Below are 24,017 nucleotides of genomic sequence, written 5' to 3'. Positions count from 1 at the left end.
CCACGGTGGATTCGAGCCCCTGTCCAGGATCATGAGGCACTGAGAGAAGGCTGAAGAAGCTGCTCAAGGAGTCAGAAGCAAAACTCCAAGTCCCTTGGAGCATCACTGGGTCCCACTGAGGACAGGGACTGCCAAAGGCTACCAGGGACTGGTGAGAGCAGATCCTTGAGACCAGGATTGCAGGGAGCCCAAGGCTCAGAGCAGGGAACTGCAATGCTGAGCAAGGCCTGGGCTGGCTGGGGGAAGCAGAAAGGCCAAGCCCTGAGCCCAGCCTGGCACAGCAGGGCCTGTCCCTCACGGGTGGCTCGGGGCTGTTTGTGGGGCAGGGGGATGTGAGGGGCAGCAAGGACAAATGTCACAAACCTGTGTGACCCTGCAGATCCTCATGGAACCAAGGGGCCATTGTGACACTGTGGGAAGTTGTGGAACCAAGGGGATCATTGTGGCACTGTGGGGACTCATGGAATCAAGGAAACCACCGTGGAATTCAGTGATCACAAGGAACTAAGGGTCCATGGTGACCTTGTGCATCTGCAGTGTCACAGAGGAGCCGTTGTGACACAGCGAGGGCACACGGAGCCGAGGGGCCATTGTGACACATCAGGGCTTTGTGGAACCACAAAGCCAATGTGACACTGCAAGGCCTCATGGAAGCACAGGGCCATTGTGACACTGCAGAAGCAAGGGAACATTGTGACACTCCAGGGCCTGATGGAGCCAAGGAGACCATTGTGACTTTGTGTGGTCCCACAGAACCACGGGAACATGGAACAGGTCTGGCTGGCTGGGCCTCCTGGGGTCCACCTGAACACCTTGGTATGATTAGAGCTGCTTCTCGTCTCCTCTGAAGCACTGGGTCTCTGGGCTTCACTTCCTATGAGAGAGAACTGTCCTTCTCCTCCAGGGACCCAGGGCCAAAATTGGGATTCCTTCTGCAAATTTGCTTATATTGCAAAGATTGTTCCCAGATGAAATCTGCCAGGAGAAACAAGTCTGGCTGCCTTGGCCACCCGGGGGCCACCTCTCATCTGCCTTTCAAACACTGGGACCATGTGCTTTTCTTTATTATGGGAAGAAAACATCCATTTCAACCAGGTACCCATGGCCAAAATTGGGCATCTGCCTACAGAATTCCCTATATCCAATGATAGCTCCCAGAAAAATGATGCCAGGAATCACAAATCTGGCTGGCCTTGGCTTCCTGAGGGCTCGCACTCATGTGCCTCTGAAACACTGGGACTCTGTGCTTTCATTCCTAATGAAAATAACTCTTCTTCCTGTCTAGGTGTCCACGGCCAAAACCGAGATTCCACCTCCAAAATGCTCTATGTCCAAGGATAGCCCCTAGATGAAAGTTGTCAGGAGAGAGAGGTCTGGCTGGCTTGGCCTAAGGCTGGCCACATCTCATCTTCTTCTAGAACACTTGGATTTTGTGCTTTTCTTTCCTATAGGAAAAAAACATCCATCCTGAGCAGGCGTCCATGGCCAGAACTGGGATTCCACCTCCAAAACTCTGTACATCCAATGATTGCTCCCAGTGAAATCTGCCAGGACAGACAGATATGGCTGCCCTTGGCCTCTTGGGGATGCCTCTCACCTGCTTTCAAAACACTGGGGTCAGTGGTTTCCTTCCAATGAAAAAGACCTGTCCTTCTTCTCAAGGTGTTCATGGTCAAAATTGAGATACCTTCTCCCAAATTCCATATATCCAAGGATCTCTCCATGACAAAAGCTGCCAGAACAAACAGGTCTGGCTGGCTTGGCCTCTCAAGAGCCACCTCTCTTCATTTCTGCCTTTGAAACACTGGGGCTCTGTGCTTTCCTTCCTATGGAAAAGAACCATCCTTATTATCTATGCAGAAATGGCTGTAATTGGGGTTCCACTTCCCAAATTCCCTATATCCAAGGGTTGCTTTCAGACAAAAGCTACCAGGACAGAGAAGTCGGGCTGCCTTAGGCCTCTGGTGGAAGCCTTTCATCTGTCCCTGAAACACCGGTTTTCCGTGCTTTTCTTCCTGTGGAAAAGAACCATCCTTCTACTTTGGGTGTCCATGTCTGAAATTGGGATTCCACCTCTAAAATTCCCTATATCCAAGGGTTGTTCCCAGACAAAATCTGCCAGTACCATCAAGTCTGGCTTCCCTTGGCCTCTGGTGGCTGCCCCTGCCACACTGGGGCTCGGTTCTTTCCTTCCCATGGAGATCCCTGTGACACTGTGGGCACCTCATGGAACCAAGGGGATCATTGTGGCACCACTGGAGCCCATGGAATCGAGGGGCCATGGTGACACCGCGGGGCTTCATGGACCCAGAGACCATTATGACTCTGTGGGGCCTGATGGAACCATGGAGACCATCCCGACCCTTCAGGGGCTGGTGTCCCCAAGGGGGCATTGTGACACCTCAGGGCCTCCTGGAAGCAAGGGACCATTGGGACACTGTGGGGCCCCATGGGATAGGAGAACATGGACCAGGTCTGGCTGGCTTGGCCTCCCAGGGGCCACCTGACAGGTCAGGGTGGTATTAGGACGTCAAGGGCTGCTTCTCATCAGCTCCTGGTGCACTGGTGCTCTGTGCTTTCCTTCCTATGGAAAAGACCCATCTGTCTTTTCAGATGCCCATTGCCAAAATCGGTACTCTCCCAAAAATGTTCCCTATATGCAAGAGTATCTCCCAGACAAAAACCTGCCATCTCAGGCTGGCCTTTTCCTCTTGTGGTCATCTCTCATCTGCCCCTAAAACAGTGGGGCTCTGTCCCTTCATTCCTATGGAAAAGAACTGGACTTCATGTCCAGGAACCATGGCCAAAATTAAAGTTGGCTACTGAGCCCGGCCGGGCTCACGGAACCATCTTCAGCCCCGGGCAGATATTGACTCTGCCAGTGCTGCCATCCTCCCTCCAGTGAGAGAAAAGGACACAGGGCAGGCACACAGAGGAGCAGCATGGACACACTGAGGGCAGGGAAGAGGAAGTTGAGTCCCATATGGGAGGGATGAGGAGATGCCTTGATCTTGGGGCAGAAATCCTCTGCTAAAGCTATGGAGAAGGATGTCATTGATACCTCAAACTCTCTTTTTCCCCATAACACATTGAAAAGTATGGGGAGATGACTTGTTTCAGCAAAGGCCTCCATGCTAAAGTAAGCAAATGTTGTAGTAGCTGTGATCCCAAGAGAAGTTTGAACAGAGAAAGAGCACAGTGATGAGACCCTGTGTCCTCAGGGAGAGAAGAAGACCTCTGTTCCCAGAGATGAAGATGATTTCAGAAAGAGATGAAGAGAACCTTTGACCTTAAACAGCTCATCTTTAAACCAATACCCCAGAAGCTGGCAAGGCTCATGAACACAGCTGTGGGAAAGGCTGTGAAAAAATTGGAGGGACTTCACAATTGCAGATTATTCCAGGCAGCTGCTATTTCTGGAAATGAAAAGCCATGAGATAACTGTTTGCTTGTGGATAAGCCTCCATAACATTAACAAGAGGAGTTTCTCTCCCTAACTGAACTGAAGACAGACTATTGTAGAGGTGGTAAAGTGACAGAAAATTTTAGGTTTTGTCGCTTTACATTGTCAAGTTGTATAGAGAGGGGAAGTGTTCTGAAAGTTTTGTTCTGATCCTCATCACTCACTCTTTTAGTTGCTGTTAATAAACTTTTCTTTATACACTTTTAAAATTTTGAGCCCACTTTGCCTTTCTCCTAATCCTACCTCACAGCAGGAAATGAGTAAGTATATTCTAGTGAGTGCACTGGTAATTAGACAACACTGAAACCACCACATTAATGAATGCATTGGCCGAGAAATCTCAAATTGGCAAAGCAAAACCACTACAGAAACTTCCTGATGAACTGCCCCAGACAAGAGGGAAATCAAGGCAGAGCCATGGTTTGTCAGGACTTGCTTGATCCTAATGAGACCCGTTCTGCATTTGGAGCTGAGACCTGGAACCTCAGGGCCTATCCAAGTGTCAAAATCAGAAGAAAACCCAAAAGTGTCTCAAAGAATTAATGGGCCTCCATGAAGTCCATCCTTAACACAGGCTCCTCTTGGCCTCCTTGGAGGAGATAATTGGAGTCCAGGATTGCACAAAAACCTCTCAGAGACTCAAAATGGCACAAAAAACACTCAATGTAGGAAGGAAAATCCAAAGTACCAGAAAAAAGTTGTGTATCTCAAAGCATTAATGAGCCCAACTGATTGTGAGTACAAAGCCTCTCCAGGGACTAATTACAGCAGATAATTGGGGCCATGATTGCAGAAACCTCTCAAAGACTCCAAGGCAAAAGCCAAACCCAAAGTCCTTTGAAAAACCTGCAGTCCCTGGGAGCATGAAGGAGCCCGCAGGGCCATTCCTGACCAAGGCTCCCCAGGGACTCCTTCCAGCAGATCCTTGAGGCCACTGGGATGTGGGCTAGGGGAGGATGCTGAGGGCAGGACCAGGGGCTGACAGTGCCCAGCCTGGCTGGGGCTGTGCCAGGAGGCCCCAGGGCCTCAGGACAAGGTGTCTCCTCACAGCCCTTGGTGGCACAGACCCTGCTGTGCCCCAGGGCACCAAGACTTGGCTTCTCTTTGTCCCCACCTGCCATCAGTGCCTCCAGTTCTCTGCTCTGCCTGGGGCCTGGGGACACTTTCTCAGTTGTGTCCCTCAGTGGGACCCATTACAAGTCCCAGAAACTTTGGAGTTGGATTCTGACTTGGAGTTCTGGAGAGTTTCTGCAGCTCCCTCCCAGGGCCTGATGTTCAGGGCCTGAGCACAAAGCCCCAGAGAGTCATTAAAGTCCTTGTGCTGTGTCTGTGCTGCTGAGCTGGGCCAGGCTCCTGGCACAGAGGGTGATCCTGGTAATCAAGCAGAGCTTCAAAAGCACATTTCTCTTGCTGAGCAGCTCTTCTCCCAGCCCAGCAGGGCTGGGGCACTGCCTGCAGCCAGCGCGGGCACAGCACAGAGGCACAGAGAGCTTCAATCAGTCAGGGCTGGGAAGGGGCTGAGAAGTGCCTGGGGCAGAATCACTGCCAGCCCTTGGCACAGGAACCTCTGGCTGCAGGACAATGCAGCTGCAGCTCCTGGAGTGATCTCCTAAAGCTGGAACATGCCAATGCCCACAGAGCCTGTGAGTGCATTCTCTGCTCATCTCCTGTGCAGAGCAGCCAGGGGTGCCCAGGGCTGTCCTGCAGAGCAGGGTCCTGCAGCCCAGGGCGCTGTGCTGGGCCAGGGACTCTGCTGCCTGCCAGGGACAGCTCTCAGCCGGCCCTGGAGCTGCTCCCAGCGCTGGCCAGGAGCTGTGGGGGGAAGGAGCCACCCTGAGCAGGGCAGGTGCTGCTGCTGACAGGGGCTGGCTGGGGCAGGGCTGCTCCCAGCTCCAGACCAGCCTGGGCACAGCTCTGGAGGACACTTCCCAAAGAAGGTAAGCCTGGGTTTGCTGTAAAGGTCAGGAGCTTTCCTGAGAGTGTTTTCAATTTTCTGCTTGGAGAAAGATGATGAAGTTGTGATGATGATAAAAATATTTTTGCTTTTTATATATTTTTCATATATTCATAGTTCTCTAAATTACTGTTATGTAGTTTTAAAATTATAATCCTTAACTAACTCTATTAAACTCTTAAATAACTCTTTTTAACTACTATTATATATTTAATATATTTATGATCCTTAATTAACTCTAGTATGTTTCCTTACCTTCTCTTAGATTTTAGAACTATAACCTGTCTAAATACATTTTTAAAGTGCTATATAATCTTTTTATCAGAGAAAGAACCCACAAAAAGAGTATTTTGGGTTTTGAATGTGAGCAGTGATAAGAAAAACTGGGACAAAGAAGGCCCTGGACTTATTCCAGTGGGTTGAGCCAGGGGTGTGTAACTGGGTACTGAATCTCCCATTGAATGTTCCTGTTAAATATCCTAAATAATCAACATTAACAAATTGTTGAAATCAGGGGCTGGGTGTGCCTCATCCCCACTGGGACACCTGGAAGGTTCGAATGAAGTTCTGGTTTTAACTTCACTGTTCTACCACTGTTGCAAGGGTTCTTTTTTTTTCTCTTTTGATTATAGACAACAGGGGGATGAGAGAAGCAGAACAGGAATTGTAATTCCAGAAACACAGAACATTCTGAGTTGAAAGGGACACACAGGATCATCAAAGGAATGTTTGAACATTTACAGAGAGTCCAGAACTGTGACTTTGGCTGGTCAGTGTCTCTGCTGGGAGCCTCCCAAAGGGCCTTCAGCCACTCCTCAGCCCTGGGCAGCAGCAGCATCACCTCTGCAGGGCCCAGCAGGGCTCTCCTGAGCTGCCCTTGCCCAGCTGCACACAGAGCCTGCCCCAGCCAGGGCCCTGCACACAGGCAGGTTTCTGTAGGGCCGGGCCGAGGGCACACAGGGTGGGATGGGCTCTGTGAGCGCTGGCAGGGACAAGGCACCTCTCAGGAGGGGATGTCCAGGCCCAGGGAGATGTTCAGGGAAGCAGAGGGGGCTGAACAGAGCAGTGCTGGGGGAACAAGCCCATCCAGCCCCTCACTTTCCCTCAGCCACAGGGAATCCTTTGCCTCTCACAGCTCTCAGTGGCAAACTCTGAGTGCAGCAGGAATGCTGGGGATTTCTGACCTCAGAGGGCCAGGAATGGTGAGTGGGTAAGAAAACAATTCCTAAAACCAGCTCCTGCCATCTATTTCCTTTAGAAATAAAGTGAAATTCCTTTAGAAGTCTGAATGCAGATGGTACCAAGCCTTTCTGCATCAGGAGTTATTCCCCTGACAAATCCTGAATATCCAGCCTTGTCCCTCTGCCACATGGCCACAAACACAGGGCAGCAGGGCAGGGATGGCTCCTCGAGAGCCCCCACGCACAGGCCTGGCTGCTCCTGGCACACTCAGCCAGCACAACTGGAGCTCAGGCAGGGACCTGGGTGAAGGTTTTCCCAGAGCAGGAACAAGGGTGGGTGAGTCCCAGCAGGACAGGCTGCAGGGAATGGCCCAGGTTTGGCTCCAAGCAGCCTCTCCTGACTTGTCCCTGTCCTTTCTCCATGAACAGGTGCCCATGTGCAGCCACAGCAAATGTCCAACAGCAGCTCCATCAGCCTCTTCCTCCTGCTGGCACTGGCAGACACGCGGCAGCTGCAGCTCCTGCACTTCTGCCTCTTCCTGGGCATCTCCCTGGCTGCCCTCCTGGGCAACGGCCTCATCATCAGCGCCGTAGCCTGCGGCCACCACCTGCACACGCCCATGTTCTTCTTCCTGCTCAACCTGGCCCTCAGTGACCTGGGCTCCATCTGCACCACTGTCCCCAAAGCCATGCACAATTCCCTCTGGGACACCAGGAACATCTCCTACACAGGATGTGCTGCTCAGGTTTTTCTGATTATCTTCTTCCTTGGATCAGAGTATTTCCTCCTGACCATCATGTGCTACGACCGCTACGTGTCCATCTGCAAACCCCTGCACTACGGGACCCTCCTGGGCAGCAGAGCTTGTGCCCACATGGCAGCAACTGCCTGGGCCAGTGGCTTTCTCAATGCTCTGATGCAAACAGCCAATACATTTTCCCTGCCCCTGTGCCATGGCAATGCCCTGGGCCAGTTCTTCTGTGAAATCCCACAGATCCTCAAAATCTCCTGCTCAAAATCCTACCTCAGGGAACTTGGGCTCATTGCTGTTAGTGTGTGTTTGGCATTTGGTTGTTTTGTGTTCATTGTTTTCTCCTATGTGCAGATCCTCAGGGCTGTGCTGAGGATCCCCTCTGAGCAGGGACGGCACAAAGCCTTTTCCACCTGCCTCCCTCACCTGGCCGTGGTCTCCCTGTTTGTGAGCACTGCAGCGTTTTGCAATCTCAAGCCCCCCTCCATGTCCTCCCCATCCCTGGATGTGGCCCTGTCAGTTCTGTACTCGGTGGTGCCTCCAGCCCTGAAGCCCCTCATCTACAGCCTGAGGAACCAGGAGCTCAAGGCTGCAGTGAGGAGACTGATGACTGGATGCTTTCAGGAACATTAAACTGCTGGCCCATTTCAGCAAATAACTTTTAATAAAAGTCATTTTGATACTTGTTGGTTTGGTTTTAGGGATTTTTTTCCTTTGGTTTTTTTTTCATATTTTCCACAAAAAATGTAATTGATTGTGCCATTTCTCATTTTGTTTCTCTTCATCTTGCCTTTGGCCACAGACTCTGTCAATGAGGGGTTGTACTATCACTGGCTTTAAAGGAACTTAAGGATGTCCCAGCAGAGTTTTCTGCAGTGATGCCCTTTTTTTGCCTTCTCTGGAGCTGCAGCAGCAATGTCTGTGTGCAGAGCTGGCGCAGATCAGGGCTGGCACAGCAGCTGTGCCCAGGAGCAGCAGCACTTGGTGCTGCCAGTGCTGCTCCCGTGGCCCTGCCCCGCTGCCCTGGTGGCCCTGGTGTTGCTGCAGGGCCTGAGTGCTCTCGGGGCCGGGCACAGTCCTGGGGGTGGCAGTGCCGGGGCTGCAGCAGGGACAGGCCATGGGCACTGCTGGGGCAGCGCTGACGCCTCAGGCCAGGGCCTGGGGGCTCCAGGCTCCTTGCCCAGGCTCTCTCAAGAACACGGCCAGGCCAATGCTCAGCACAGAAAACCCCCGTGAGCACGGGGAGGCCTCATGGAATCATGGAGATCATCAAGTCCAACCTGTGCCCCGACACCACCTTGTCTCCCCTGAGCCTCCTCTTCTCCAGGATCAACAACTGCAGCTCCCTCAGCTGCTCCTCACAGGAATTGTGCTCCAGAGCCCTCCCCAGCCTTTTTTCCCTTCTCTGGACATGCTCCAGCCCCTTCATGGCCTTCCTAAATTGGGGGGCTCAGAACTGGACACAGCACTCCAGGTGCTGCCCAACCACTGCCCAGGACAGGGGAAGAATCACTGCCCTGCTCCTGCTGGCCACACCATTCCTGATCCAGGCCAGGAGCCATTGGCCTTCTTGGCCACCTGGGCACACTGCTGGCTCATGTCCAGCCTTCTGTCCTTCAGTCCCTGCAGGTCCCTTTCTGCCTGGCTGCTGTCCAGCCCCTCTGTCCCCAGCCTGTAGCGCTGCAGGGGTTGTTGTGGCCAAAGTGCAGGACCTGACACTTGGACTTGTTAAACCTCACCTTGTTGGGTTTGGGCCCTGGATCCAGCCTGTCCAGGGCCCTGTGCAGAGCCCTCCTACCCTCCAGCAGATCCACACTCCCAGCCAACTTGGTGTCACAATGGTTCCATGAGGCCACAGAGAGTCCCAATGGTCTCCATGATTCCATGAGGCCTCCCAGTGTCACAATGTCCATTTGGTTCCATGAGACCCCTTGTTGTCACAGAGTCCCTTGGATCATTGGGCCCCACAGTATTACAATGTCACCATTGTCCCCCAAGGCCCTGCAGTGTCACAGTGGATCCTTGGTTCCAGATCCTTGCCCCCAGGGCAGCAATGCTCTCCTTGGTGCCACAGTGTCACAATGGCCTCTTGGTCCCAAGGTCCACCATGGTGTCCAAACTGTTTCCTTCAATCCATGAGTCCCTGAGGAGCACCACTGGCTGCTTGGTTCCAAGGGGCCCTGCAGTGTCACCATGGCCCCATTATGACACGAGGTCCTGCTCTGTCACAAATCTCTGCATGGTTCCACAAGGCCCTGCAGGGTCACAGTGACCTCTGTGGTTCCACCAGGACCCAGACTGTCACAATGCACTCCTTGCTCCCATTCAGCCCCACAGTGTCACAGTGACCCTGTGGCTCTGTGGTGCCATGTCGTACACAGTGTCACCATGGTCCTCTCAGTGCCACCAGGCCCCGCAGTGTCACAATGGCCCCTTGCTTCCCCAGGGCCTTGCAGTGTCACAATCACCAGAGAATCAACCAGGCTGGAAAAGACCTTGGAAAGCATCAAGTCCAACCTGGGACCCAACACCATCTTGTCACCCAGACCATGGCACTGAGTGCCACAGCCAGTCTTTCCTTAAACACTTCCACCCACCTCCCTGGGCAGCACATTCCAATACCAAATCCCCCATTGTGTGAAGAATATTTACTGATGTCCAGGTTAAATGTCCCCTGCTGCAGCTAAAGGCTGTATCCTCTTGTCCTGTCACTGTTCATGGGGAAAAGAGCCTGACTCCCACTTGGCTGCATCCTCCTGTCAGGGAGTTGCAGAGAGTGATGAGGTCTCACTTGAGACTCCTCTTTTCCAGGATCAACAACCCCAGCTCCCTCAGCCACTTCTCACAAGAGTTGTGCTTCAGACCTCACACCAGCCTTGCTGCCCTTCTCTGGAAATGCTCCAGCCCCTCCATGTCCTTCCTAAATTGGGGGTCCAGAACTGGACACAGCACTCGAGGTGCTGCCCAACCAGTGCCCAGCACAGGGGAAGAATCACTGCCCTGGTCCTGCTGGCCACACCATTCCTGATCCATAGGAGGGCCAGGGCTTGGATGAGGGAAACTGTGGGGTGAGGGAAGAGACAAAGTGTAATTGATTGTCATCCATGAAGGGTCTTGATTTTCATATCTGTTCAAACTGCACTAGAAAGTGCTGAGGGCCAATATCAATTGGACATTGCTGATAACAATCAATAAACAGGAAAAGAAAACAGAAAAAAAAATTCTCTCTCATTGTTTTCACTACACTATATTCACTTTAAATACACTTGTGAAATCTGTCTAATTAACCACAGAAGAATTGAAAACTTCAGTTATTCCCAGGGGTTTTTCTTGTTCAAGCATTTTGAACATATGTTTATGAGCTTTTCCCACTGAATTTGTGAACTGAAGAGCTCAAGAAAGAAGAAGCCTCTGGAGTAGGAAAATTCATCAGCAACCTCCAAGGGGCGGACGATGCATCCCCATCAGAGCAGCAATGAGCAGAAATGGGCACAGCTCTGTGGCTGCCCCAGCTCTGGGATGGGCCCTGGGCCTGGAGCAGGAGCAGCTCTGGAGGGCCCCAGGGCCGGGGCTCTTGTGCTGGCCTGGGCAGATGGGATGGCAGGAGGGGCTGCAGAGCTCTCAGCACCTCAGGCAGAGGGGAGCAGGGCAGCCAGGGAGCTCCTTTGGCCTTGGCCAAGCCCCTTCCCCCATGGTGGGGCTGAGTCCTGGCTGAGCTGCAGCTGCTGCTGTGCCCTTGGCAGGGGCTGAGGCCGTGGGGCAGTGCCCAGAGCAGCCTGGGCTGAGCAGAGCTGTGGGGCCAGAGCCGGCTGGGCTGTGCTGGGGAGAGGCCCTTGGTGCTGCCCAGAGCTCAGGGCAGCTGGCAGAGCTGGCAGGGAGCTGGGCTGGGCTGGGAGAGCCTGGCACAGAAACCATCAGTGTCCATCTCAGCCTGGCTGAGCGGGCAGGGGCAGGAAGAGCACCCCAGGGTCCACAAGTTCTCTGTGTGTGGGCTGAGCTTGTGACCCCTGAGCCCTCCCAAGTGCTGGGGCTGCACCTCCAGCTCCAGAGGAGATGTGACAGATGGGAGCAGAGACAAATAATTCCTGCTGGACTCTTTCTTGGGTTTGCTGACATAGGTGATCTACATCCACTAGACAAGGTGTTTTGCGCCAGATAACACTGGGGGCGTGATAAGAATAATATTTTTTAACTGAAAATTATATTTCATGCATAATGCACAATGAGAAAAAAAATACACATTTTATCAGAAGAGCATCTGAATTTTTCAGAGGATGAGAGACTCATTGATGTTCCAGCTGCCAAACCTGTTCAAATATTTTTCTCAAGGCTTCCCTGAGATGAGAGGTGATCACCAGAGGCCAATGCCAGCCAGAGCTGTCTGTCCTGGCAGATTTTGGGTGGGATTACTCTTGCATATATGAAAGTTTTCAGTTGGAGTATCCATTTTGGCTGTGGGCACCTGGAAAGATGGATGGCATTTTTCTATAGGAAGGAAAGCACAGAGCCCCAGTTCTCCAGGGGCTGATGAGAGGCAGCCCTCGACATTCCAAGATCAGCTGGACCTGTCAGGTGGCCCCTGGGAGGCCAAGCCAGCCAGACCTGTTCCATGTTCCCTTGGTTTCATGGCGCTCTGCAGTGTCCCAATGTTCTGCTTGCTTCTGAAGTGTGGCCCCTTCCTTCCATGAGGCCCCCAGGGTGACAATGGCCCTTGGGTTCCACAAGGCCCCACAGTGTCACAATGGTCTCACAGAAAGCAAACCACAGACCCCCTGTGTTTCAGGATCTGATGAACTCTGCAGTCACTGGAGGCCAAGGCCATATAGACCTGTCTGTCCTGGCAGGTTTGTCTGTGACCAATCCTTAGATATTTGGAATTGCGAATGTTGAATCCCAATTTCAGCCATTTGTGCCTGAAGGAGAAGGCCAGTTCTTTTCCATAGGAAGGGAAGCATGGATCCCCTGTGTTTGGAAGGCAGGTGAGAGCCCCCCTAAGGAGGCCAAGGCCAGCCAGACCTGTCTGTAATGGCAGCTTTTGTGTAGGAGCAATCTTTGACTATAGGGCTTCTGGAGGTGGAATCCCAATTTTGGCCATGGACACCTGGCCAAAAGAAGGAGATGGATGAAGGATGAAGAAGAACGGTTGTTTTCATAGGAAGGAAAGGGCAGAGCCCCAGTGTTGCAGGGCAGAAGAGGGAGACCACCAGAGGCCAAGGCAAGCCAGAGCAGTCTGTCCTGGCAGCTTCTGTCTGGGAGAAACCCTTGCATATAGGGAATTTTGGAGGAAAAGTGTCAGTTTTGGCCATGGTTGCTTGTGCAGGAGGGACGGTTCTTTTCCACAGGAAGAAAAGCACAGAGCCTCAGTGTTTGAAGGCAGGTGAGAGCCAGCTCTCAGCAAGACAAGGTCAAACAGACTTGTTGGTATTGGCAGCTTTTGTTTGGTAGCAATCCCAGGATATTGGGAATTTTGAGGGGGAATTCCATTTTGGCCATGGATGCTTGATTGAGAAGGGCAGTTCCTTTCCATTTGAAGGAAAGCCCAGAGCCCCAGGGCTCTGTTTCAGGGGTACATGAGAAGAAACCCTCGACATGCCAAGGGCAGTTGGACCAGTCAGGCCAAGCCAACCAGACCTCTGACCTGTTCCCTTGGATCCATTGGGCCCTGCAGGGTCACACCGGCCCCTTGTTTCCATGGGGCCCTGCAGTGTCACACTGGTGGTGTCTTCTACACTTCCAACTGTCCTTGGTGGAAAAGCAGCTCCTGCATGCCTTGTTCCTGTGTTAAAAGTTCCCAGGCACGGTAAAAACGGAATTAACCCTTTTGGTATCAGGCCAAGGCTTTGCGTGGCCAGGCAGGGGCAGCAGGAGGCAGAGCTGCCAGCAAAGGAAGGGCCAGCGAGGTGGGGCAGCCGGGGGTGACGACAGCCTGCAGGGACAGAGGCGCAGGGCAGGGACACCGTGGGACAGCCTGGGCTGCAGAGGGCTCAGGGATGTGCAGCAGCTGCAAGGCCCTGACAGAGCCAACCTGTGCAGCCCTTTGGCCATGGCTGCTGGCCCTGGGCCTGAGGCCACCAGGGGACAAGTGACCCTTGCAGCCCTGGGGCCTCAGTGCCTCCTTGTCCCTGCTCAGCAGCCTGGCAGGGGCCGCCCCATGGTCCTGCCCTTGGCACTGCACATCCCCACATGCCAGTGCCCATCCCGGGAAGAGCCCTGAGCAATGAGGGAGGGACAGGATCTGCCTTGCCAGGGGCTGGGGCTCAGGCCTGGACCCTTTGCATTCCTGAAACACATCCAGGTTTGCTCAGCACCAGAGACACCTTCCCCTTGCTTGTCCCCAGCTGTCATCAGTGCCTCCAGTGTTCTGCTCTGACTGGAACCTGGGGACACTTTCTCAGATATTTTCCTCACAGGGATCTCTTCAAAGTTCAAGAAACTTCAATGTTTCAATGTAACTGAGATCTTGAGGGTTTTGTGACATCATTGAGGGGGTAGTGGCATCACAGAGCTGGCTGTGATGTCACAGAATAGGTTGAGGCCATAGAGGCCTTTGTCATCATAGTGGGTGGGTCTGTGGCATCAGAGAGAGGGTTGTGACATCACCAGGTGGCTGTGTAACATCATAGAGCAGGTTGTGACAGCACAGAACAGACTGTGACTTCACAAGGTGACTTGGTAACATCACAATCTTCTGTGACATCACAGCACTGCTGTATGGCATCACAGGGTGACATCATAGAGTAGGCTCTGTGACATTACAAGGGCTTTGTGACATCACAGAGATGGCTATGTGACATCACAGGGGCTGTGTGAGCTCACTGGGGAGGTCACTCTGCCCCAGTCCCCTCCCAGTTCCCCCAGAGAAGTCCAACGCTGCTCGTGCACAGCGGGGTCCCCTGTCCCCCCGGGTCCCCCCGCCCCCGGCGCCATAGCCTCCCCCAGAGGATGTTCCACGAGATCGACCCCAGAGCCTGACACGGGGACGAGGGCTGGAGCCATGGGGGGTGGGACAGGGGGACAGGGACCCCCCGGCAGCGTCCCCGTGTCCCCCAGGGCCAGAGCCTGGGCCAGGGCTCCTTCACCCTGTGACTAACGAGGGCTTGAGAGCGCTGGGAAAATCCCCAGCAAAAACCAGATTTAATATTAAAGTGACATCAGCACAAAGTTCCTTGGCAAGAGTCACTCTGCTCCTGACTGGACACTTGAGGCACAGCAAGGAAACAAAGCAACAACAAAACCAAACAAAATCCAGGCAATCAAACCAGAAATGAACCGAGAACTGTGTGTGTGTGTGTGTGTGTCTGTGTCTGTGTGTGTCTGTGTGTGTGTGTGTGTGTTTGTGTGACAAAAGGACAAGGAGGGCAAGGTACCATTATGACACTACAGAGCCCCATTAAACCAAGGGAACATGGAACAGGCCTGGCTTGGCCTCCCAGGGGCCACCTGACTGGTCCAGCTGACCTGGGCATGTTGAGGGTCTCTTCATGCTAATTAAACTATGGGACTCCATGTTTTCCTTCCTATGGAAAAGACCTCTGTTTCTCCTCCAAGCACCCATGGACAAAATCGGGATTTTACTTCAAAATTTCCTTATATCCAGGGATTGTTCCCATAGGAATATTGTCTGGACAGGTCTATTTGGCAGTGGTTTCATGAAGGTCACTTTTCATCTGGGGAGGGTCTGTGCTCTTCTTTCTTATGGGTAAGAACTGTTCTGCTTCTCAAGGTGCCCATGAATGAGACTGGCTTCCACCGCCAAAGTTCCCTATCTCCAAAAAGTGCTCCCAGGCAAAATCTGACAATTCTGGCTGGCCTTGGCCTAGTGAGGCTCTCACCTGCCTTCCAAACACTAGGGCTCCGTGCTTTCCTTCCTAAGGAACAGAACTGTCCTTCTCCAGGCACCCATGGCCAAATTTCTGGCTCACCTCCAACAGTGCCTATTGTTACAGAACTAGAGGAGATTGTTGGCTGGAAACATTTCAGTGTGGGGGTGGAAGGGGCAGGTCCAGCCTTGCCCTGCCCTGGAACCCCAGCACTGCCCTGCCCTGGAACCCCAATCCCCCCAGAGCCTCTATCCCAGCCCAGCAGTGTCTGCCAGTCCCTGGCACAGCACAGGCAATGCTCCACAGCCACCTCTGGAGCCCCAGCCCAGCTCCTGAGTGACCAAATGACCCCAGGTCCCACCTGGGGGAAGGACCCAGGAAGACCAAGGGGTATTTAAGGCTGACCACAAGGCAAGCACACATCTTGACCCTACCTCCTCTTGGAATTTCCATCTGAACATTGCTGGAATCCAGGAGTTGGTAGCTGTATGTGAGCTTCTCTGTATCTATTTTGTCTTTCTCTCTTTCTGTGTCTTCATCTTCTACTTCTCTCCTCTTGAACATTTTGATTAACTTAAAATAGAACAGGCTTAAAGTTGGTGAAGATAAATCAAGACCCTTTGTGGATGACAATCCATCAGACTCTGTCCCTACCCCCACCCCACCATTTCCCCCATCCCAGCCCTGGCACTCAGAGCAGCCTTGTGCAAATCTGAGCTCCCTCCAGCCCAGGCTGCACCTGCAGGTTTCAGCTCCTGGGCTCCAACTCCCACCTGCTTTCCTTGGAGAAGGAGCTGCCCCAGACACAGAGGGATGTTCATTTATTGCCAGCCAACAAAGCCAAGGGAAGGCACAGCTCCATCAAATGCAAAAGTCATTCCTCTGCTGGATATTAAATCCACTGTGCACAGCAGACGGTCTCAGAGCAATGGAAAACACTTTCTGTGCCCAGCACAGATCCCAAGGTCCCCCCAAACCCTCCCTGCCCCGATTCTGCCCAGATTTGCTCTTTGCACACATGAGTCACAGGCTGAAGTGAGGAGCTCCCTCCATGCCCAGAGGGAGGAAAAGAGGGAAAGTGGATGAAGAGCTCTCCTGTGCAGAGCCAAGGTCCAAGTGCAGCCCCTGCAGTGGGAACCACAGCTCATCAGGTTTGTGTCCTTTGTGCTCAGGGATGGTGACACTCAGAGGCACAGAAAGGTTTCTTGCCAACAAACACAAGTTGAACCTTTGAACAGTTAAATAACCATCACAGCTCTTCCCTCAGCTCTCTGTGATGTCCCAGCAGCATCTGACGTCCCCCATCCCCAAGGGATTTCCATGCAGGAACAGCTTCAGATAAAGACATAAGAAAAGGTAGTTCTTTGATAGATATAAGCACAATAAGGATGTTGATTGATACGATATTTGTATTAACTTCAGAAAGATTGGACAACTCCCTGAAGCTCAAACCATGAAACCAGTCAGTTGAGAAGCACTTGAATGACCAGAAAGCATCTGGTGAAGGAAATCTGGGAGCAGCAGGAAGTACATAGATCCAGCTGGCCTAGTGAAGAGATGTCCTTAGACATGGCAATTTAAACAGGAGAGCTGGAAACACCTGAAGGAAGAGGGGGAGCATGGAATAAACAGAATATTGGTGACACAAGTAGAAGGCAATGACAGTATTTCTCCTCCTGCCATTAGTACACTTCCAGGAAATTCTTGTTCCTGGACAGAAAACTTTGGTCTTTCTTAGAAGTACTGAAGTGACCCAGTTAATAAAATTTTGCGTCCATAATATGAAATGTACAAGTATGAAAACCTGTGCCCCTTTCCAGACAGGCATCAGCTGTGTGCCCATGGACAGGCAGTGCCACTTGTGCCCTGAGGTGCCGAGCTGGGATTGGATCTCTCAGAGAGGAGCTGAGGGAGAGCAGAGCACCTTGCAAGCTGCAGGTCCCTGCCAGCCCCGCAGGGCTCCTGTGCCATCAACATCTGCTCTGCTCCAGTCTGGAACAGGGCCCAGCACGGTGCCAGGACCATCAGAGAGCTGAGGTGTGTGCTGGAATTCCATGCCCTCCCCATGGCGCAGCAGCCCTGCATTTCCCTGCTCCAGCCTTGGTCTCCAGCACAGCCATGGATGCTCTTTGGGCTCCTGAGTGTTCCTGCAGCCCCCAAGGGCAGCTGAGCTCTGCCTTGGGCACAGGCAGCCCTGGCCAGCGCAGGCCATGCTCAGCAATTCCTTGTCTGTGCCCGGCCTTGCTGCCAGCCCCGGCAGTGGCTGCGTGGCCCCTCTGTGGCCCTGTGCTGGCCCAGCCATGGTGCCACAGCCCCTGTGCAGCCCAGCCCAGGACAGGAGCATTGCGGCTGGGAACGGCCCCTGTGCCGTGGGGCCCTGGGCAGCCTTGGGGCTCTGTGCCCCATGGCCTCCCTGCTGGGCAGCCTCTGCCAGCTCCTGCCGAGCCCGTGGCACCTGTGGGGCTGCACAGACAGCCCTGCCCGGGCTCTGCCGGCCTCGGGGCCAGCAGAGAGGCGGCCAGGGCTGGCCATGGCCGGGAACAGGCCCTGAGCCCCGCAGGAGGATGGAGCTGGGCCACAGCCAAACTCAGCCCAGGGCAGAGCTGGGCTCAGCAGCCAGGGCTGCCCAGGGCTGGCACAGACAGAGGCTGGCGCTGACAAATGTCCTGGGCCCCTCCCTGCTCTGTCCATGCCCCAAGGGCACAGAGCAGCCTCCTCTCTGGGGCTCTTGCCTGTTTTCAATGCCTGCCCAGGCGCTGGCCCTGCCCCACACGGCCTGGGCTGAGTCCTGCCCCTGCCCGCTCAGCCAGGCTGAGATGGACACTGATGGTTTCTGTGCCAGGCTCTCCCAGCCCAGCCCAGCTCCCTGCCAGCTCTGCCAGCTGCCCTGAGCTCTGGGCAGCACCAAGGGCCTCTCCCCAGCACAGCCCAGCCGGCTCTGGCCCCACAGCTCTGCTCAGCCCAGGCTGCTCTGGGCACTGCCCCACGGCCTCAGCCCCTGCCAAGGGCACAGCAGCAGCTGCAGCTCAGCCAGGACTCAGCCCCACCATGGGGGAAGGGGCTTGGCCAAGGCCAAAGGAGCTCCCTGGCTGCCCTGCTCCCCTCTGCCTGAGGTGCTGAGAGCTCTGCAGCCCCTCCTGCCATCCCATCTGCCCAGGCCAGCACAAGAGCCCCGGCCCTGGGGCCCTCCAGAGCTGCTCCTGCTCCAGGCCCAGGGCCCATCCCAGAGCTGGGGCAGCCACAGAGCTGTGCCCATTTCTGCTCATTGCTGCTCTGATGGGGATGCATCTTCAGACACTTGGCGGCTGCTGAATTTTACCACTCTTGAGGCCTTTTCATTCTTGAACTCTTCAGTTCTGGAATTTAGTAAGAAAAACTCATACACATTTGTACAAAATGCACAAACCAGAGAAATTTGTGGGAATAATTTAAGTGTTCAATTCTTCTTTGGTTAATTAGACAGATTTCAGAAGTGTATTGAAAGTGAATACACTATATTGAAAATAAAGCAGAGAGAACTGTTTTATCCAGCTTTCTTTCCCTGTTTATAGATTGATATCAGCAATGTCAAAATGATATTGATCCCCACCAACTTCTAATGCAGTCTGAACAGATATGGAAATCAACACCCTTCATGGCTGACAATCAATAACAGTTTGTCCCGACCCCTCCCCACCAATTCCCCCATCCACCCCCTGGCACTCAGAGCAGCTGAGGAATGGAGTCACATCCAGGGTATCCCCAGGGCTCAGGACTGGGGCCAGGTCAGTGAAATCTCTTTATTGCTGATCTGGACGAGGCCATCGAGGGCACCTTCAGGCAGTTCCAGGTGAGCCCAGGCTGGGTGGGAGTGTGGCTGTGCTGGAGGGCAGGAAGCTCTGCAGAGGGATCTGGACAGGCTGGAGCCATAGGCCCAGGACAATGGGATGAGGTTCACCAAGGCCAAGGGCCGGGTCCTGCCCTGGGCTCACAACCACCCCAAATCCCTGGCCGTGTCCTGCCCCTGATCCCCACAGCCTGTCCTGTTTCCTTCATCCCTGCATTGCCAGGGACTTTCTGGGACAAGGGAGCTCTGCTCTGGCGATGGAGGGAGCTCCAAGTGCCACCACTGGAGTGGGAACCACAACTCATCAGGTTTGTGTCCTTTGGGGGTCAGGAACTGGTGAGACTCAGAGGCACAGAAAGTTTCTCTTCATGGCCAACAGACCATAGTTGAACAGGACACAGTTTAATAACAATCACTCTCTTCCCTGAGCTATGTGCAACATCCCAGCAGTGTCTGATGAGTCCACCATCCACATGTGATTTTCATGCTAGAATGAATTTCAGACAAACATGGTTCTGTGATAGATATAAACACAGTTAGGTTCTTGTATCAGGGTGCTTATCCTGAAGTGGGGGAAAAACATCTCAAAAAATTCCTGATTTACAAAGCTGTCAGTGGTGGATGGAGAAGGGAGGTCAGGCTGGTTTTGGTGTTGAGGAAATGCTGAAACCAGCCTGACTCATTTCATCTCCTCCTGGCCTGGCTGATCTCCCCTCTTTCCCCTTCCACCCATTGGCTTCTGTCTCCCACCAGGCCCCCGGTGAAGAGCCTGGCTCTGTGTTCTCTATCCCCTCCTCACTGGCACTGCCAGGCTGGGATGAGGAGCCCCTCAGCCCTCAGGCTGGAAAAGCCCAGCTCCCTCAGCCTCTGCTCACAGCCCAGGGGCTCCAGCCCCACCTTGGAGGCCCTTCCCTAAGCCTGCTCCAGCTGCCAGACATCTTTCCTGCCCTGGGGAACTCAACCCAGGCCACAGGGACCTGGATAATCCACGTCCTTGATGTCCTGGTCACACAGCCCTGGCCCCTTTTCCCCATGTCAGGCACTGGGGTGGATCCTGTGGAACATCCTTTGGTGGAGGCTGTGGCTCCAGGGGGACTGGGGGGAACACCAGGGGACAGGGACCCCACTGGTCATGAACAGCATTGGACTTGTTGGGAGAAACTGTGAGGGGGAGCTGGGGCAGAGTGACCAACCCAGTGAGCTCACAGAGCCCTCCTGGGATGTCACACATCCCCTCTGGGATGTCACACAGCCCCACTGTGATGTCACAGACCAATCTCTAATGTTCACACAGCTGGTCTCTGATGTCACAGACATCTCTGTGATGTCAGAGCCATTTCTGTGATGTCACAAAATCTATGAAGACCTAGATGCTCTATGACCTCACATAAACCACTCTATGATGTCATGGACCATTCTGTCATAGATTACTCATGAGATGTCATAGCCCACTCTGTGACCTCATGTTACCAGATGATAAATTGTCTCCACCAGGTGAGCTGACACCTGGAGCTTATTCTCCAAAACCCCAGGCCTATGGAAACCACACAATGCCCATTGTGGGAGAAGGGGAACTGGAAGTTCACCAGCCTCAGTGTCCTGCCAGCTCAGCCAAGCCCACAGGAACATTGGGGTTCACGACCACCAGGGACCACCAGAGAGACCCCCAGGACAGAAGAACACATGGGTAAAGGGGAGGGGAAATATGTTAATGATTCTGGGGAAATTATTATCAGATGTGTGTTTAGTCCAGCACAATCAATGAATATGTGTGCAAAATACAGAACAAGAACAGAAACTTTCCTGTACTCAGCATGCTTGGCTTTGGGAGGAGCTATCCCCCATGCATCCGGCTGAATAAAGAATGCTGCTTCTTAATGCTGCACTGGTCTTAAGGAGTTTTCTCTTTTACCGAATTTTTGGTAACACTCCCACTCCCAAGGAAAGCTCTGTCTCCTGCTGCTCACAGAGAAGGGCTGGTGGCAGATGTGGGGGTCAGAGGCTGCCTGGGGCACAGTGGCCATGAAATAATCAAGTTTTCAATGATCTGTGAAGGAAAGAGGGGCAGCAACAAAACTTCCACACTGGAATGAGGAAGGGCAGACTTTGGCCTATTTAGGATGCTGATTTGGGGAGTAGTGAATCAGGTACTGATTTTTAAGGGAAACAGCCCTTAAAAACCAAGGGGTTCAGGGAGGATGGACACATTTCAAGAAAGTGGTCTTAAGGGGGAAGGAGCAGCCTGTCACAAGGTAGGAAAAGATGAGCTGGTGAGGAAAATGACTACCCCGATTGCCCATGGAGCTTTTGTGGGAACTCAGGATAAAGAAGAAGGTACATCAACTTTGGACAGGAGGTCAGGCAACTTAACAAGTATCTAAGGATGTTGTTAGGTTATGGAGAAAAAGCTGAGTGGTGAAATCTCAATAAGAGCTTAACCTGGCCACCTCTGTGAAAAATAATAGAAAATGTTTCTATAAATAACTCAGTAGCAAAGTATGGGATAATGAGAACCTCTACTCTTTATTGGATGCAGTGGAGAATTGAGTAATTCTAAACTGAGTAATTTGAGTAGTTTTAACTAAAGATATGGAAAAAGTTGAGTTACTTAACATTTTGTTTGTCTCAACTTTCAATATTAGGACAGGTTGTCCTCAGGACAAGAGTTCTCCTGAACTGGTAGATGGGCACAGGCAGCAGAACAGAGCCCTGTAATCCAGGAGGAAGCAGCTGGTGTCCTGCTGAGACACTCATGATCACAGGTGGATGGGATCAGGTGGGATCCATCCTAGGGGGATGAGGGAGCTGGTGGATGAGCTCCCCAAGGTGCTCCCCATTATTTAGCATCAGTCCTGGCTCACCAGGGAGGTCCCAGAGCACTGGAGGTGCCAGTGTGAGCCCATCCCCAAGAACGGCTGGAAGGAAGATCTGGAGAGCTCCAGGCCTGTCAGCCTGACCTCGGTGCCCGGCAAGGTTATGGAACAGATCACCCTGAGAGTCACCACAGGGCAGCCACAGGATGGCCGAGGGGTCAGAGCCAGCCAGCATGGATTTAAGAGGGGCAGGTCCTGCCTGAGCAACCTGATCTCCTTTTATAGCCAGGTGACCCACCTGTGTATGTGGGAAAGGCTGTGGATGTGTCCATCTGGATTGCAGCAAAGCCTTGGACACTGTCTCTGACAGCATTCCCTGGAAAAGCTGCAGCCCACGGCTTGGGCAGGTTCCCTCCTGGCTGGGAGATGGAAGAGCTGGCTGGAGGCTGGGCCCAGAGAGGGGTGGGGATGGTGCTGCACCCAGCTGGTGTCCAGTCCCTGGTGCTGTCCCCCAGGGATCTGTGTTGGGCCCAGTCCTGTTTGACATCTTCACTGGAGATCTGGGGGAGGGGATCGAGCCCACCATCCCCAAATTTGCAGGTGACACCAAGCTGGGTGTGAGTGTGGATCTGCTGGAGGGCAGGACAAGAAGGCACAGCCTTCAGCTGCACCAGGGGAGGTTTAGGCTGGACAAGAGGAAGAAGTTCTTCACAGAAAGGGTGAGTGGGCATTGGAATGGGCAAGCCAGGGGGAAGGTGACAGAGCCATTGTCCCTCTCTGGTGGCACTCAGTGGCATGTCTGGGTGACAAGGCGGTATTAGGGCATTGGTTGGACTTGATGAGCCCAAAGGTCTTTTCCAGCCTATTTGATTCTGTCATTCTGTGATGATTGGGACACTCTGGGACCATTGTGACACTGCAGGGCCTCGTGGAACTAAGAGGACCATGGTGACACTGTGCAGCCCCATAGAACCAGGGCTCCATTGTGGTGCTCTGGGGCCCAATGGAACCAGGGAGTCCCCGTGACACTGGGTCCTGGTGGAACCACAGAGGCCATGGTGACACTGCGGGGCCTCGTGTGACCGAGGGGTTTCACCACTGTGACACTGACAAACCAAGGAGAGCATTGGGAGAGTCCAGGGCCCAGTGGAACCAAGGGGCCCTTCTGACACTGTGGGGCCTCATGGAACCCAGGGGACATTGTGACACTCTGGGGCCTCAGGGAATCTGGAAGGCCCTTGTGACACTGTGTGGCCTCGTGGCAACAAGGAGTCCATTGTGACACTGAGGGGACTTGTGGAAGCACAGAGAGCATTGTGACAGTGTGGGACCTCATGTGACCATGGGGCCTTTGTGACACCCTGGGGCTCCATGGAACCAAGGGGCCACTGTGAAACTGCGGCACCAACGAGAACATTGTGACACTGTGGACCCCATGGAGCCAAGGAGTCCATTGTCACATTTTGGGGCCCATGGAACCAAGGAGACCAGTGTGACAGTGCAGGGCCAGGTGTAACCAAAGGGACATTGTGACACTGAGGGCCCTCATGCAACCAAGGATGACACCAAGCTGGATTTGAGTGTTGATCTGCTGGAGGGTAGGAGGGCTCTGCACAGGGCCCTGGACAGGCTGGATCCAGGGCCCAAATCCAACAAGGTGAGGTTTAACAAGTCCAAGTGCCGGGTCCTGCACTTTGGCCACAACAACCCCTGCAGCGCTACAGGCTGGGGACAGAGTGGCTGGACAGCAGCCAGGCAGAAAGGGACCTGCAGGGACTGATGGACAGCAGGCTGGACATGAGCCAGCCGTGTGCCCAGGTGGCCAAGAAGGCCAATGGCTCCTGGCCTGGATCAGGAATGGTGTGGCCAGCAGGACCAGAGTGGCTGTGCCAGCACTGATCTGCCCCAGCTCTGCACACAGACATTGCTGCTGCAGCTTCAGAGAAGGCAACAAAAGGACATCTCTGCAGAAAACTGTGCCGGGAGATCCTTTAGTTTTTTAAAGCCACTGAGAGCACAGCCCCTCATTGACACAATCTGTAGTTACAGGGAAGGTGGAGAGAAACAAAAAGAGAAATGGAACAAGCAATGACACTTCTTTGTGAACAACATTAAAATGTAAATCAAAGAAAAAGAACTTCCAAAATGAAAACAAAAAGTAGTATCAAAGATGACTTTTATTATAAGTGATTTGCAGAAATTGGCCTG

The 24,017-nt window shown here is 53.2% G+C and overlaps 2 protein-coding genes across 2 annotated transcripts in view; both read left to right on the top strand.

The window, feature by feature from the left end:
- LOC110469778 (uncharacterized) overlaps positions 1-24,017 on the top strand; it is a gene marked incomplete at its 5' end in the record, with an annotated part of 706,345 nt that overhangs the window by 266,162 nt on the left and 416,166 nt on the right. The window contains 1 exon segment of the mRNA XM_077790762.1: positions 4,826-4,828. Coding sequence (XP_077646888.1) covers positions 4,826-4,828 — 3 coding nt within the window.
- LOC144248755 (olfactory receptor 14J1-like) lies at positions 7,051-7,983 on the top strand. The gene has a single exon (XM_077790747.1). It carries the CDS (start codon positions 7,051-7,053, stop codon positions 7,981-7,983), a length of 933 nt encoding a protein of 310 aa, XP_077646873.1.

The sequence above is a fragment of the Lonchura striata genome, unplaced genomic scaffold, assembly GCF_046129695.1.
Source record: "Lonchura striata isolate bLonStr1 unplaced genomic scaffold, bLonStr1.mat Scaffold_85, whole genome shotgun sequence".
Lineage (NCBI taxonomy): Eukaryota > Metazoa > Chordata > Aves > Passeriformes > Estrildidae > Lonchura > Lonchura striata.
The sequence above is the reverse complement of the archived record's forward strand: the minus strand, read 5'-3'. Positions and strand labels throughout refer to the sequence as shown.